The sequence below is a fragment of the Eleutherodactylus coqui genome, chromosome 12, assembly GCF_035609145.1.
Source record: "Eleutherodactylus coqui strain aEleCoq1 chromosome 12, aEleCoq1.hap1, whole genome shotgun sequence".
NCBI lineage: Eukaryota > Metazoa > Chordata > Amphibia > Anura > Eleutherodactylidae > Eleutherodactylus > Eleutherodactylus coqui.
In genome coordinates, this window is record NC_089848.1 from 118493456 (window position 1) to 118510471 (window position 17016).

The window sequence follows — 17016 nt, forward strand, 5'->3', positions numbered from 1 at the left end:
GCTCAGGTCTGTGATGTCATGTTCGCCGGTCACATGACCTGAGAGCAACCTTTGAGCGAGTTTTAATTACTATATCCCAGTCAGACGGACCTAGCTCTTAGGGCTCATTCAGTCGTGTAAATATACAGCTTATTCATGTGGCCGACATTCGCTTACGCCCGTCTATTCTGCCCAATGCTGCGTGTGTTTGTGTGTGCAAAAAACTACGCCGAAGGCCCTACGTATTTGCTGTGCAAACACCCTGCGCATTCACGTTAATGGTCTGCGTAATACACAACAATATAGGATATGTCGCAGATTTTATCACACGATCGAACATCCCCTTCATGTGACTGATTACATCAGTGTGTTCTATTCACTGCATATTATGCGGCGCAAATCCGCCCGTGTGAATGAGCCCCTTCAGAGCTGTAACCTGTTGTGCCACAATGAAGCTCTGCATGGAGGTGATAATTAGCGCAGTAGACCGGACAGACGGGTCGCTCACTGATCCGATGGATATCTATTTTTAAAGCATCCCTCTGGTTTTCGGACAGCGTTCTCTTCCGGACCGGAGGGCGTAGAGTACCTGCAGTTATTCTTGCTGCCCCTCCGATCCGTCGGTTTTGGGTCCTTTGGCTGCAGCAATCTTCTAACCATCTAATGCCCGCTGTGCCCCGCTGTCTGGTTGGCCACTGCTGATCATGTGAGCAGTTGTGGCCAATCGGAGAGCGGGTATAGTGCATCGGTAGTCTAGCAGAATCTCGTCCCGTAGGGGGGGGGGGGGGGGTCGCTGTAATGTTCTTGGATCTCTTTGTATCAACCCCTTCCTCACGGTTTCCAACCCCTTGAGCTAGTAATTTCCTCTTTCTGGTCGCTGTAATAACGGCCGGCCGCTCGGTGTGTTCAGCTTTCATTCTCCTCTCCTTGCAGGAAACGTGTTGCAGCCCGGAGCCGGCGCTCTTGTTGCGCGAATCGCCCAGTTCTTCAGGTATTTGTCTTGCGGTACACACGGTGTACAATGACGTGAAATGATGAAACCGCGAACCTGCCGCTCTGTGCAGAGTTTATAGCTGGGGCGGCGGAGTGCGGATGTTCCTGCGAACGTGGCGGTTTCCTCGTCCTTTTCTCATTCTGCAGGGCTTTTTGTGTTCCTCAACGCTGCGTAATTCCAAAGATCAGCAGCCGGATGCGCACATTTCGTTCAGACTGTGTATTTACGCAATTCCAGTGACGACAGTGGCTGTTATGGTGCAGCGCTTTGTTGTCTTTTTTTTTGCGCTCATCTGAATACCCCAGTGGCGTTCAGCACCGCGTATTATGTGCTTACAATACCCTGCACACATACACTCGTGTGAATAAGCCCCAAGGACTCACATGAGTGGCAGTAGCTTCCATATTAGAACCTACTGATTTCCATGGATGTTTGCACATCAGCGTAGTTTTCATGCGATTTTCGGTCACATGAAAAAATACACAACATGTCCTAATTTGGTCCGTGTTATTCACCTAAACGGGCCATAAAAGCCGCGGCCCCGGCTGGTGCGCTTATTATTGTGTGCGTATTTACACGCACATAAAAAAGAAACAGAGCGGCCTAAAAACACGTGTGACCGAGCCGAAGTGTAACCCTCTTATCTCATTTTAGTGGGATCCCGGAGACGGTGCCCCTACATACTGTGAACCGGCAGTGCTCCTCCGGCCTGCAGGCCATCATCAGTATTGCAGGTGAGTTTCCTGTCTGCAGGTGGATGTTGCTCTGCTGCATCTGTGACTACCGATAGTTGTCATCAGTGGTTTAGCGTTACGACTGCACGAGCGCTGGCATCACCGCTAAGGTCTTTTGCGCTTGTGCAGAGTGCTTACACAGAAAGATTTGCCGCTGGATCGCTGGCTTCTCATTTGCTTTTTGCTCAGCGCTTTGCCTCCTATGGGAAGCGCTGAGCGGGGAGCGTTTACACCGGAGGACAAGCCAGCGAGCCAACGATGTTTTTTAAGCATACTGAAAAGTCATTTTAACAAACCGCAAACAATGAGTGAACGATATATATATATATATAATTGTTTTTATTTTTTTGAACGATTATCGCTCACATTAGTTTGTTTGAGCGATTATCGTTACGTGTAAATGGGCCCTCAGTGGCTATAGTAATTGTGAACCCATTGATGTACAGTTTAGTCACCCCTGCCCTTTAGTATAACACTATGTAACATCTATACAATAGCAGCTACAGTCTTGTGAAATAATAATCCAATCCTAGACACAGATATACCCTGGGGGGCTACAGGGACCCCAATGTAAGGGGGGCACACACGGATACGTGAACTTACTAAAAGTAATTGGACATCCTAGCGAGAATCAAAAGTAGTATTTATTTTCACATGTTAAAGGGGTTCTCCGGGTCCTGGACAACCCCCACTTCAATGGAGCCCCCTATAATAAAATAATAACCGCACTATACTTGCCCCTCCTCTGCTGCCAGGATCCAGCGCTGCAGTCCGCTCTGGTCTGGTGGTTGTTGCGACAGATGGTGTCACAGGAAATCGGGTGATCGCTTCCACCAATGAGAGGCTGCATCATCACTGCTCTTTCTCCTGGCATCACATCCTAAGAACCATGCTGCCAGGAGTTAAGGATCGTGACGCTGCAGCGGCTGCCTGATTTCCTGTGACATCTTCTGTCATTAACAAACACTGGACCAGAGCGGGGCTGCAGCGCCGGATCCTGGCGGTAGAGACCGGGTAAGTATAGCTCTGTTTATTATTGTAATGCAGGGGGCTCTATCCCTTTAATACTTCCTTTGGCCTCCAATGACATCAGATACTCTCCGTGACATACTTTCTACTAATGTCTGATACATTTCAGCTGGTATTTCCCTCCATTCATCCTGCAAACATCTGGCAAGTTCTCTAAAAGAAAAATACATCGTCCGTCTACAGTGGTGCAAGGAGTGTGGCCATTGGACAGTTGAGCAATGGAAGAACGTTCTATGGAGTGATGAATCGCGCTGCTCCATCTTAAATCAGATGTCTGTCCCTGGGTGTGAGGGGTCCTGGGGAACGCCTTCTGCCAGAGTGTGTTGTGCCAACAGTTCATAACGAAACCTCCACCGTACTTGTCTGGGGATGTGTTACGTGGCATGGTCTCAGTCTGTTGGTTGTAATGACAAGGACCATGAACACGGAGGTGAACCCTGATCTTCAGGACAATAATGTGCTGCTGACAATGTAGCAATACTCTGGGAATGGTCGGCCATACTTCCATCATCCATCTCCTTTGAGAGAACCTGTCAGACATTTGCAGGATGAATGAAGGGAAATACCGTTAGGGCCAAAGCAGCCGCGCTAAGTAATAACCTATGGAAATAAATGCTACTATTGGTTCTTGCTCAGGTGTGCAGTTACTTTTGGTAGGACAGTAACATGGAGGGAGGGAGCCTTTAGGGTCACCGAGGGTCGTTAACGACTGAACAGCTAACAGGGCAGTATATACCCTTATATACACGCATGATGTACGTACAAACACAAACCCTCCTATAAAACCTAACTGTCTAGACTTACATCTTCTGGAGGTAAAAGCTTGATGGACACGTGACAAATGTATGTATTGTTCCAGGTGGCATCAGAAATGGTTCCTATGATATTGGATTGGCATGTGGGTAAGAGGAATACTGCTTTGATTATTTTGGGGGGGGGACTGCTGCGACTACCAGGACATATGGGGGGCGCTCTACTGAGTTCTGGCAGTTTTTACTACTACCACCCTAAAGGAAGAGCTTTGGTCTTTGATGGGGAGACTGGGGGGACAACAACTAGAAGTGGTGTGTACCGCCATCCTCCTCAGGCGCAGCGTTCGCTTGCCGGACCTTTTCTTTTTCCCTCTTTAATAAATGTGCATCATGCGCTCCTCCATCGTGCGAGCCGCGGCACTACTGCGGATCTTCACCTATTCATGGATTTGGTGGGTCCAAAATAAAAAGTCTGTCCGTCGTTTCGGCCGCTTGTTTGATATGAGTTGGATTGGAGCCATGAGTTCACATAGGGGCGAACGCCCACAAACCTTTAACTACGCCATTCTGTGCTCTAATTGCAACAGAAATGAATGGAATGGTGGCCGAGCGGACACTGAGGGTGCGGTCACGTGGTGCGGTCACGTGGTGCGGTCACGTGTAACGGAGAGGCTGCGGGTTTTGTTTGCAGCAGAAAATTCCTTGGCAAAATCTGCAGCATTTCTGCATCAAAAATGGTGTAAAAATCAACAAGGAATCGGCTGCACATCCCCACCTGATTCCAGCAGCGGCCGCGCTCTCCCTCGGCTCACAATTCTTTACGCCGTCGGTGCACCTTATCACCCAATAGCCTCTAGAGAGCACCGCGCCGCTGGTCAGGTGGGCTGCCTGCCACTGGGGAAGAGATGGCGGTGCTCAGTAGCGGTTGGCGGGTGATGGTGTGCGCTGCGCTCTTGGGGCTGGCAGTGAGCGCTCTGTGCTCGGAGAGGACTTTCTGCAGGCGGTCGGATGTACCCTAAATCGGTAAAGTAATACAAGTCGCGATCCCCTTTTTTGTATTTCGTGACGGAATCCCACCGTGTAGTGTAACGGCATGCATTGCGGGAATGTTCTCTCACAGGAGGTTCGCTTGTCCGTGGCTCGCGTCTGATATTGTAGCCCCGCCCCTCTCGCCACACACAGTCGCTGTAATCCATCTCTGCACTGGATACAGAGGGACGTGTTGTCTTCTGGCTCTGAGCAAAGGTTGCACAATGTTCCTTGGACAAGAGCTTCTCCAAAGTTGGCGTTAATATATCAGCTAACGTAATCGCGGGCGAGGGTCATAACTATGAGGATAAAGAGCCGATAGAATGGTGCAATCAGCTGCTTTGTGTTCATTGACATGTTAGACTACACGGTCACAGAGGTCGCGCTGCTAAAGGTTATTGGATTTACCCGCCTGCATTGCAAGTGAATGCGATCGCACTATTACTGTAACCCGACAGTCACAAGATATTCCAACCTGCGCCGTGGATGCAATCTGACCGCCATCAACAGACAAAAAGTTATGGCTCTTGGAAAAAATCAAAAAGTTGCCGCCCAAACTGTCTGGGAAGGAGTTAAAGCTCTACTTCTCCCCCCAACCCCCCCCCCCCCCCCATCCGTGTGGAGGTGAATGCAGGAACGTCATAAGATTCCGCCAGCGATCTCTGCAGACGTATTTCAGCTCTCGTTAGTCTTGTGACAAGCGGCACTATTGTTATTCTTGTTTCAGGGTGGAATCCATGAGCCTCAGAAGCGTGGGAAGTCCTGGAGACATCAGTCCTCGTACCGTGGATGACAGCAAAGCCAGGGACTGCTTGATCCCCATGGGGTAATGACCGCTCATAGTAATAGTGGACGTTGGTATTTCCAGCGTTCTTCTGGTGTTTCTTGAGGGGTTTTCATGCATTTTCTATTATTCTAATCCATCCGTAATGAAGAAAGTTTACAATTTGTCTTAATTAAAAATCTATCGTTTTGTGTCCGCAGCTCATATGGCGATCCAAGTGTTTCCATGGCAACAGACTGCAGCTAAATCCTGAGTAGTTTGGTTCTGTATTCGCTCTCCCATCCGTCTGTCACCTAATTTTTAAGGCCATTTTACACATAACCATTATCGCTCAAAAGCCATCTTCTGAGCGATAATCGGTGTGTACATGTGCGCCCATCGTGCACGTTTCGTCCATCTCTGAGTTCAGCTCAGCTTAGAATCCATCAGGGCTGATAAGAGGGACCGCATGCTGAGTTCTCCACGGGCAGCGCTGATAACATTCTTTCAGCAGCTGTCCTGTTGGAGAACAATAGCGATGTATTTAGAGAACAGACCACCCGCTGTTCTCTAAATACATGCAAATGAAGCTAGTTAGCCAATTAATAGCTAATGCAAAATGATCGCTCAAAACTGTCAGTTTCTGACGAATTATGAGCGATCATCTGTGTGTAATTGGGGCTTTAGTGACGCTCATTTTATAGGTGAGCAAGCAGTTGGGGACGGCAGTGTGACTGCAGGATCAGACTACTTGGAGGTTTTACAGTCTGTTACCATGGAGATACATAGATTATAAAATCATTAAAGTGGCACCATTTTTCCAAATACCATAGTTAAAACTAGTCTGATTTATTGACTCATATTAAAGGGGACGCGGCCGTAGCTTGGAGTTGGTGCCACCAATGGCGTGTAGGGAACAAAACATTACAGAGTGTGGCAAAGCTTTTTTTTTCTTTTTGTCGCCCAGATACCTTGTAAAAGTGGGTTTCAATCTTTTCCCTGCTGTATGGTAATGAATCCCAAACCGTCTGGTAGGCGACTCCGCAGCGCCCTTCAGTGCCCGGCTATTCCCTCTCTGATTGCCTGTGTTAGACTTGTATGAGAGAGTGCGTGCACAGCAATCTGAAGAGTCAGCGTTTCCTGCGCTGCGTGATTTTCTCCGGGTGACAACACGGGAACATTAAAAAAAGATACTTCACTCGGCTCGCTGTCGCCTCCCATAATAACATCATGACTTAGTCACTGGTGCTGTAGGGAGGCGACTGGTTCCCTTTAACTCGGTGTTAGTGGCTCCTTCTTAGCTGCACGTGAGACGCCGCTGTGTGACCATCCGTTGTAGTGGTAATCCCTTAGAGCGCCTCTTACTGTCTCACTGCCTGTTGGATGCTTTGTGTCCTTTGTCGTACGGACGTCTTGTATTAAAGAGGCTACACTGAAGCGTGCGTTATCTCTACTGGCGGATCTCGGATGTCAGGCTCACGTTTCCTGACCGTTCGTGTTTTGTTGCAGGATTACTTCAGAGAACGTGGCTGAGCGGTTCGGGATCACGAGACAAAAACAAGACGCCTTCTCTCTGGCATCTCAACAAAAGTAAGTCCTCTGGGAACTTCTTAATGATGTAATTTACTTGCTCTCTGAGGGCCCAATATGCTGGGAAATAATGCAGATGGCATAGCAATAGTGTGAGCCGTGCCACCTCTGCACGACGAGAGGTCTGATATACCGCAGGAGATGACAATGGATCGTGTATCCGCTCCTCAGAATAACAAAGCTCATCCGACGACTAGAGAGTAACACACACCCTGAGCAGCTCCCTTCTATCGCTTTACTTTGATAAAGGGTCTGGCCACAATTTAAAAAAATGGGAGTGGTGATTGCATTTTTCCAAGAACGGTGCCCCTCTTGCCTGATGGATGTGACTGGTATTGCAGTTCTGACCTATTCAACCACTGGACATTTGAAGCTTCTTGATTGACACTAAAACCCCAACCAATCCCAGGAAGGTAAGACTAGAAGCAAGGGATGAAACTGAAAGGGAAGAGACACAGATTAGATATTAGACAGTGAGGGGGATCAATGAGTCGAACAGGTTGCCACAGGAGGTGGGGAGTTCTCCTACAATGGAAGTCTTTAAAAGCTGGACAGACATCTGTCTGGGATGATTTAGTGATCCTGCACTGAGCAGGGGGTTGGACCCCATACCCCATGACCCTGGAAGTCCCTCCTAACTCTACCAATTCTACCGTGTTTCCCCGAAAATAAGACAATGCCTTATATTAATTCCCCCCCCCCCCCAAAGAGGCACAGTGTCTTATTTTCGGGGGAGGGGGGGTGGGGGCTTATACTCAACTGGTCCGCGACATCCCGATGCCTCGCACTGGTCTCCAGCGGCGCTGTGGTAAGCTGCAGTGTCCTTCGCTCTGACATCTCAGCTTCTTTCTGGTGACGGGGCTTTGAATACCCCGCCTCCAGCAAAGCGAGCGCTGTGAATGTATCGAGTGCCAGCCAATCACAGCCAGCACTTGATGAGCCAATCACAGCCATTCAGTGATGTCATTCACTGAATGGCTGTAAATGATTGAGCGCCGGCTGTGTCCTGATCTAATACGTTGTAAACCATATACGTGGTGCCAACATATTCTGCAGCGCTGTACAAATCAAAGAGAACATGGATAGATATCACAGAGTGACAAACTAATTAACAATTGGTACAGACCTGCTCAAAAGGTCTTACAATCTATGAGGTGCGTGAGGGGAAGTGGGAGCCGGGCGGTGCGTGAGGGGGGCCGCGGGAGCCGGGCGGTGCGTGAGGGGGGCCGCGGGAGCCGGGCGGTGCGTGAGGTCGGCCGCGGGAGCCGGGCGGTGCGTGAGGGGGGACGCGGGAGCCCGCCATCTCTGCACACTACACTATTTTTCTCTGCTGGCCCAGCGTTGGGGTATCTTCTTACACGGGGGATTACCACCTGAATAATCACTTGAAACAGAGATTTTTCGTGTTGGTCCTCCTGTGAACACACAACCAGCAGCAGGGCGCTGAATGAGAGAGCGCTCAGTAGTCGCTAGTTGCTACGTTCCAGCTCGCTGAATTCAGGAATCATTCGATCTTTGAACAAGTGTTTATTTGCAGTGAATGGAGGCGGACGGCTGGAGGAGATCTCGGCCCTCCGCCTGCATTCACTGACTGACCATCGCTCCTTTGTGAAAGCTCATGATTGATAGTTGTTGGGCTGATTGTTGGGCACTTATGTGCTTGACCGCTGTGCCGTGTTAAGGTGCATTTAGTCTGTATTATCCCCCAGAGCTGCATTCACAGTCCTGGTTGCTGGAAGCCGTCAGCAAGGTGTTTTGTTGTGTGATGCGGCTGATGATGGCCGTGGAGGTTTGACACATGCGGAGCAGTAGGGACATTACACAATATTCGGGAGAGATTGATGACTTGGATGCGGCGTGAAACCGTTTCCAAAGACTCTATTTACACACCGTTTTTGATGTAGCTTGCTTTAGCCAAATGTTATACAAAAGAAAGGGGACGTCCGCACTTCACACTTTCCTTTGTTTTGGATCACTTTTGGCTTTGACTCAAAACCTGAACGTGTGAATCCGGCCCAAATCTGAGGACCTGCACGGTATCAGCAGCCTCTACCATCAGTCATGTAATTACTGCAAGCAGCAGCTAAGCAATTCTTCATTACTGGATATTTCCCTGAGTGCGCTATAGAGTATGTAGGTGCTACATACAGTAAGTGGCATGGAGTTGATAAGCGCTGCGGAATAAGTTGGCGCTATACAAATAAAGATTATTATTATTATTATTATTATTATTATAACAGCACTTGTGTGTTTCAGGGCTGCCGCTGCACAGAAATCTGGCAAATTCAAAGCAGAGATAGTTCCTGTGAGCACCGAGTATACAGATGATCAGGGCAACACAAAAAGCATCACTGTGACTGAGGATGAGGGGATCAGAGCAAATACAACTTTGGAGGGGCTGGCAAAACTTAAACCTGCATTTAAAGACGATGGAAGTACAACTGCTGGTAAGTGAGGCCGACCTCTATCTGTTACAGACTGCCTGTATCTAATACATAAGTATACAGTCAGGGGGTGAACAATCATCTCCTTCATTCTAACTGTGTGAAAGCAGTCTGCAATCATCAGCAGTAACTGTGATAGGAGTTTCTGTCCCCCAACTCCCCCTATTCTCTGTGTGGTACTATCCGCACAGTTTCATCACACAGGAAGTTGTGGTGACTCCTGGAGGCATATTTAGGATTTCAGCCGCAGTTCAGCAGCGCTGCTGATTAGAGCCACCTGATTGTCTCTTCGGCACCACGTGACTACACAGCGTGCACGCGGATTGCCTTCAGCAGCCCGGGGTTAGGATTAGGGTTAGGGTTAGGTAACCCTAACCCCGTGCTGCTTAAGTGTAGTGTGTAGTGCCCGGCTGCTGAAGGCAATCCGCGTGCACGCTGTGTAGTCACATGGTGCCGAAGAGCCAATCAGGTGGCTCTAATCAGCAGCACTGCTGAACTGCGGCTGAAATCCTAAATATGCCTCCTAGAGAGATCAGGGAAACAAGTAATTCCCAGCTGGTCACCATATGAGCTCTCATGAAGAAAGTTTTCCGATAGAAAGGAATGACTAAACCAGGTAATACTAACCGATTTATATATACTGAGGGACTAGTTACATAATGCAAAAAAAATTACTAGCGTGCCCCTTTAAGGTGCACGTTTCTGCTACACAAAATGTGTAGCACCACTGTGTACAAAAATCACATACTGTATGCCCAGTGAGTGAGCCTGTGATACCGCCCCTGGTCAGTCATGGCACACTTGCCCATTGTACCTGCACCCAGCTGGCCCTTCCTAGGTAGCCAGTGGTTTCCCCGACTAACCTTTGAGACTATAGAGGTCACGCATTCCGAGGCGGTGCACCTTGGGATGTTGTTGGCGTAGAAGTCGCACGTCGCAGAATGAACTAATAAGATGGAGCACTTCAGCTGTTTGTTCTGTGAGGAACGTGAAGGATTCTTGGAGCCCTCTTTAACCGTTTCCTTTTGTTAACCTCTAATTTTTACCTTGTTTTTTTTTTGTTCTCTGCAGGAAATGCCAGTCAGGTCAGTGATGGCGCCGCCGCGGTTTTACTAGCCAAACGCTCCACTGCTGTCCAGCTGGGTCTCCCCATAATGGGAGTGTTAAAGTCCTTTGCTGTGGTTGGAGTCCCCCCTGATGTTATGGGGATAGGACCTGCATACGCCATACCAGCGGCGCTAGAGAAGGCAGGTAAGGCATTAACATGTCTTCCTATTAGCGGTTCTTGATGTTCCCCTTCAAGGATGCGTTTACACGTTGCAGATCTGCAGCAGATTTCACAGTTTCAGTTGAATACGAATTGAAGGGGTGAAACCTGCTGGAGATCCACGGCAAAGTCAGCGGCAAATTGAGGACATGTGAATGCACCTCAATACTGCAAGAGGCCTGACGTTGGGTGTTGGTCAGGGGTGCAGTGTTCAGGTCGGATGTCCTCTTCTGAGAGTAGGGCGTCCAGGATTTATCCGCTGATGGGTTATGGTCTTGATGGCCAACAGTAGTCAGAATACAATAGGGATCTGGTGGTGCGGGAGGCTGAGGAGAGCAAAAGAGCATCCAGAGACTTCCAACTGTAATCCCGTTGGAGTAGCATCACATTTAAGGGATGATGGGCCTGGAATCCTGCCCCTCCTGTATAATCCCCCACCACTGAGGAGCAGGTATTCTAGCGGGCAGATTTGCTTTAAGCGTGGTACGCTTTGATGCTCACCTGGTTCGCACATAAATGTGTGACTTTTTTCTTTATATGCCCAGACCCCCTTTTTCCTTTTCCCTAGTGGGCAGGCCTTTGCATTTGGGGGGTCCAATCACATTTGCTATAATTCACGCTAGACACTAGTGTAAATAATAGCTGGAATCTCCGTAGGCTCGTAGCTGGCGTAGATGTCACATTAGGCGCGCGGATGGGCTGAAGATGCGTTTTACACGCTGGTTTAAGTGAACTTTGTACCGCATGCCAGCGCAGTGTTCACTCAGACCGGCGTCGGCCTCAGAGGCCTCAGTCACATTGCCCCTTGATGTGTCTTCTATGGGTCGTTATTGTCTTATCGGCAGCTTTCGGCAGCCTCAGAGTATCGGACCACAATCCGTTACACTTCACGTTCCTGTAAGCCGTTTATCCTTTACCTGTAAGGACGACTATTGCTTTAACAGAGGAGACACAGCGGTTCAGTGAATGGAGGCGTAGAGCACTGGAGACTCATCCGGCCGACCGACTCCATGCGAACAGTTTGGCCTCATGTCCACGGGCGGGTTGGATTCAATGCGGGGAATCTAACACGGAATGCAGCCCAGCCTGCGACCAGTGAGCCCTGCTTACCTGTATTCCCCTGGCAGTGGTGTCCGTGCGGATCCCTCCACTTCCGGGTTCGCCGTACTGTGCACGGTCCTCGCAGCTCGCCATTGGACATGAGCAGCACAGTTTTCTTTTTTACATCTCCTGCTTTCCCGCGGGATGTGCGGCAAGCAGACGTACTGCCGATCTGACAACATCCGTTGACTTCAATGGAAGCCGTCAGTGCGGGATCCACACAAAAATAGAGCCTGCTGCGGTTTGCTTGTGTATATTGCGTATATTATCAATGAAAGTCACTTAAATGTTATTTTTTTTCCTCCAGCTGCTAGTTGTCCTTTGTAAATCCACCTCAAGGGGGCGACACAAGCGGCTTTACAAATTATTGAACTAAAACTGGGCCGCTTAGATAAGTGTCCAAATCTGAAAATGATCCCTTTAATTGGACCCCATATGAATCCGTAGGTGTGACCCTTACATACAACTTTCTGTATAGGTGCATTACTCTCTGATATACACCAGGGGGCAGACTTACTGAGGACTTGTTCACATCAGCCCTTCCGTTTGGAGCTTTGGTTGCTGACTTCCATTATAATACGGGATGAAATGGTGCGGCATGTAACACTGTTTCTCTTGTTAAATGCCGTCCGGACCCTGAACAGACCCCATTATAGTCAGCGGGGTCCGCTTGGTTCGGTCTGGCCTGTGTGTTTGGTTTTCCTGCTCCCATAACGGAACAGAAAAGTGCAGCCCAACGTGCCAGTGTGAATGAGCCCCAATGCTGTCCGATGACTAGACCGTCTACAATACACTGCATTTATCACAGGGACTCAAGCTGGAGGCGCACTTTATAGATTTTCTAGTCTATTTCTTGGCACACGATATCACATCTAGACCGCGCCCCTTTTCCATGAAGCCACGCCCCCTTTTCTGGTTGCAGCGGGGGAAAATGTGGTGCAAAACACATAAAGGCCCATTTAGACACAACGATTATCGCTCAAACCCGTCTTCTGAGCGATGATCGCTGTGTGGCTGCGCTGACATCTGGCAGTTTTCGCTCTCCCGTCGCTCATCGTCTGTCAGCGTGCGGACCATCAGCCTCATCAGGGATTCACAGCGGGATACAGCGGATACTATTGTTTCATCCCGCTCCCTGATGACAGGCGGGTATGAAGAACAGAGCGGTCCAGCTGCGTACTCCATACCCCGCTCAGCTGTATAACAGCCGGGCGCTCCGAGCAGAGAACAGCTGGATGCAGAAGACAAGCGGGACCACCCTGCATGTCTTCTTCACCCTCCTCCGCTCGGAGTGCAAGGTGATCGCTCAACGTTTGACCGATCACCCTGCGCTGTAAAAGCACACAGCGATTATCGCTCAAAATACATCTTTTCTGTTGCAAATTTTTTTTAAAAGACCTCTTTTGAGCGATTCTCGTTGTGCCTACACCGGGCTGCAGTAAGTGTTCTGGTGCAGTTGGCAATAGTAAATCTGCCCGAATGAGTGAGAAACTGGAAGCGCCGGCCAATTAGACCGTCTGTAACCTGAACATTAAGGAGACGAGAAACAGAACATCAGAAGGAGAACACAAGCTGCCCCCCTAAACATCTGATGCAGATGATGGTACTGCCCGTACTTAAAGGGGTTGTCCCGCGGCAGCAAGTGGGTCTATACACTTCTGTATGGCCATATTAATGCACTTTGTAATGTACATTGTGCATTAATTATGAGCCATACAGAAGTTATTCACTTACCTGTTCCGTTGCTAGCGTCCCCGTCTCCATGGTGCCGTCTAATTTTAGCATCTAATCGCCCGATTAGACGCGCTTGCGCAGTCCGGTCTTCTCCCTGGTGAATGGGGCCGCTCGTGCCGGAGAGCTGGTCCTTGTAGCTCCGCCCCGTTACGTGTGCCAATTCCAGCCAATCAGGAGGCTGGAATCGGCAATGGACCGCACAGAGCCCACGGTGCACCATGGGAGAAGACCTGCGGTCCACCGTGGGTGAAGATCCCGGCGGCCATCTTGGTAAGGTAAGTAAGAAGTCGCCGCAGCGCGGGGATTCGGGTAAGTACTAAACGTTGTTTTTTTTTAACACATGCATCGGGTTTGTCTCGCGACGAACGGGGGGCCTATTGAATAAAAAAAAAAAACGTTTCGGCGCGGGACAACCCCTTTAGGAGGCTCGGACGAGGCAGCGCCATGGCCTGCCAGCTGCAGCTAAACTACAAGCCATGAAGGCATGCGGAAGAATCCGGCCGACTGGCTTTTGCAGCAGCTGACCGCTTGTAAACGTCTCATTCCCGTATTTCCTCTCTTCTCCTGCAGGTCTCACCGTCCAGGATATAGATGTGTATGAGATTAATGAAGCCTTTGCCAGTCAGGTAGGTTTTTCTTTCAGTGATATTACGAGGGTTGTCCAGTTGCAAACTATTGATGGGTCTATCTGCAGCATAGGATAAAAGATTGGTGGGGCTCCGCTGAGCAGCTGTTGTCTGGGCCAGTGCACTCATGCACAAAGCTGATTTCTGCCAAAGCAGACAGCTCCATTCCCACTGCAGTGGCCAGACTTGGTATTACAGGCAAAGTTCCTATTCACTTCAATGGTAACTTGGCCTGAAATACCAATTCTGGCCACTGTAGTGGAAACGGTATGCTTCCTGCAGAAATCAGTCCAGTAAATGAGCACCCTGTCCCAGAAGACAGCTGACCAATAGGGTTTCTAGTCGGTGGACCCTAGCTGATCTGCTATTGATGGCTTATCCTGCAGCCCATCAATAGTTTGCAATTGGACAATCCGTCAATGTATTTGGAAGGAAATCTGTCACCGTTTTGGAAAAAAAACAGCTACAGTATAAGGCTTCCTTTCACATCAGCAGGTTCTACGACACCCTGAGCTCCCATTTTGGACGCCATTTAATCACCATAGGCAAATTGAGCCCGATTGGTGGTGAGCGAGCATACTTGGTAAGGCGATATACTCGAGAGAGCATCGCTTTTTTCGGGTACCTGCTGGCTCGTCTCTGAAGATTCGGGGGGAAGGGGCGTGGGGCGGAGAGGAGAGGAGAGTGAGAGAGATCCCTCTCTCTCCCGATCCCCTCTGCAGCCCCCCCTGAATATTCAGTTACGAGCCAGCAGGTACCCGAAAAAGGCGATGCTCTCTGGAGTATATCGCCTTACCAAGTATGCTCGCTCATCTCTAGTGGTGATGCACCACATGGGAGCAGCCGCAACACCTTAGTGCTGAAGGGAGTCACAGCTGTACTACGTATGGCAGATGTTACATGTATGTAGTATGTGGGCAGCTATAGGTGCTTACTGATCATCTCATCTTCCATTCCTCCGTATTCCTATAAGAGCCTTTGCTCTTCCCGGAAGGCGTTCCTCTAGATGCCCCATCACCCACAAGTTTTAGTGACATTGGCCACTGACGTTGGGTGATGAGCATTGTCTCACTGGGTTATTCGGGGATTGAGGTCCGGGCTCTGCAAACACCAATCACATTCTTCCATACCAGAGCCTGCAGTCCTAGTGCTGGGGCAGTTGCTCTTCAGGATGTAATGATGTCTGCTGACCGTCCCCCTCGGCTGTTATGCAAACCTCCTCCTTTGTTTTCTGCAGGCCGTATACTGTGTGGAGAAACTAGGAATCCCAATGGAGAAAATTAACCCCAATGGCGGCGCCATAGCACTTGGGCACCCGCTGGGCTGTACAGGGACGCGGCAGACGGTCACGTTACTGAATGAGCTAAAGCGGAGAGGAAAGCGGTGGGTTGTGTTGTCTTGGCATTCAGTTTCCTTTTTGTGTGACACTTGGAGGCTTCGTTCACACCTGACAGATTTCGGTGCAGATCCTCCACAAAACCAGCAGCATATTTTGCGCTCCGATTTTGGCGTTGATCGCCTGCTGATTTCACCCTTTCAGTTGAAGAGGTGTCTGCTGCGTATCCGTATCAAAATCTGCATCAATCCCTCCGTGTGAACGACCCCCGATGTCGGCCCCGCAGTGACATCCGCTGCTCCTCCGTTCACCACACATACTGTGTCTTGCAGGGGTTATGGCGTCGTCTCCATGTGTATCGGGACTGGAATGGGAGCCGCCGCCGTGTTTGAATATCCTGGATACTAAAGCTTCCACTAATCAGAGACTGGTCTGCTCTAACGGGTCGCCTCTGCCGGCCGGCCGGTCTGATATTCCAGCCTCGGTAAACCCCAGCCCCCGCTACATGACTATCCAGATATCTACGGCTTGAACAGTCGGGATCTGATTGCACTTCTGATGGCGTCTCATCGGTTCTCTGACTGAATGTAATTATGATGTTTTATATGATCGGTTTTAATTCCTCTTACTTCCTACTTATGAAGTGACTCGCTGTCGCCACCTGCTGTCTGATATATTTTACTAATTGTAAAAAGAACTAAAATAGTTTATACTGGATGATTCTGCAGACGACAAATAAACCTCCTGGTTACACGTGTGTCTCCATATGGCTACAGACTATCCAACGGTAACTCATCTTCACCAGGGACCAGACATGGCTACACGGGGCACCATTAGTACTTGTCCTAATATATAGGGACCAGACATGACTAAACAGGACACCCTGAGTACTTGTCCTAATATATAGGGGACCAGACATGGCTACACAGGACACCCTTAGTACTTGTCCTAATGTATAGACCAGACATGCCTACACAGGTCACCCTTAGTACTTGTCCTAATATATAGGGACCAGACATGACTACACAGGACACCCTTAGTACTTGTCCTAATATATAGACCAGACATGACTACACCGGGCACCCTTAGTACTTGTCCTAATATATAGACTAGACAGGGCATCCTTAGTACTTGTCCTAATATATAGGGACCAGACATGACTACACAGTGCACCCTTAGTACTTGTCCTAATATATAGACCAGACATGACTACACAGGACACCCTTAGTACTTGTCCTAATATATAGGGACCAGACATGACTACACAGGGCACCCTTAGTACTTGTCCTAATATATAGATCAGACATGACTACACAGGACACCCTTAGTACTTGTCCTAATATATAGACCAGACATGACTACACAGGACACCCTTAGTATTTGTCCTAATATATAGGGACCAGACATGACTACACAGGGCACCCTTAGTACTTGTCCTAATATATAGGGACCAGACACGACTACACAGGGCACCCTTAGTACTTCTCCTAGTAAATAGATCAGACATGACTACACAGGACACCCTTAGTACTTGTCCTAATATATAGGGATCTGACATGACTACACAGGGCACCCTTAGTACTTGTCCTAATATAGAGGGACCAGACATGACTACACAGGACACCCTTAGTACTTGTC

General features: G+C 49.1%; 1 protein-coding gene across 1 annotated transcript in view; it reads left to right on the forward strand.

Annotated features, from left to right (window-relative positions):
- ACAA1 (acetyl-CoA acyltransferase 1) overlaps nucleotides 1-16131 on the forward strand; it is a 20187-nt gene extending 4056 nt beyond the window's left edge. The window contains exons 3-12 of the mRNA XM_066585457.1: nucleotides 913-970; nucleotides 1628-1707; nucleotides 3596-3638; nucleotides 5245-5343; nucleotides 6790-6870; nucleotides 9127-9317; nucleotides 10386-10565; nucleotides 13987-14042; nucleotides 15280-15425; nucleotides 15711-16131. Of these exons, the coding sequence (XP_066441554.1) occupies nucleotides 913-970; nucleotides 1628-1707; nucleotides 3596-3638; nucleotides 5245-5343; nucleotides 6790-6870; nucleotides 9127-9317; nucleotides 10386-10565; nucleotides 13987-14042; nucleotides 15280-15425; nucleotides 15711-15786 (1010 nt within the window). The 3' untranslated portion in view covers nucleotides 15787-16131. The remainder of the gene's footprint in view (nucleotides 1-912; nucleotides 971-1627; nucleotides 1708-3595; nucleotides 3639-5244; nucleotides 5344-6789; nucleotides 6871-9126; nucleotides 9318-10385; nucleotides 10566-13986; nucleotides 14043-15279; nucleotides 15426-15710) is intronic.
- The last annotated feature ends 885 nt before the right edge of the window (nucleotides 16132-17016 follow it).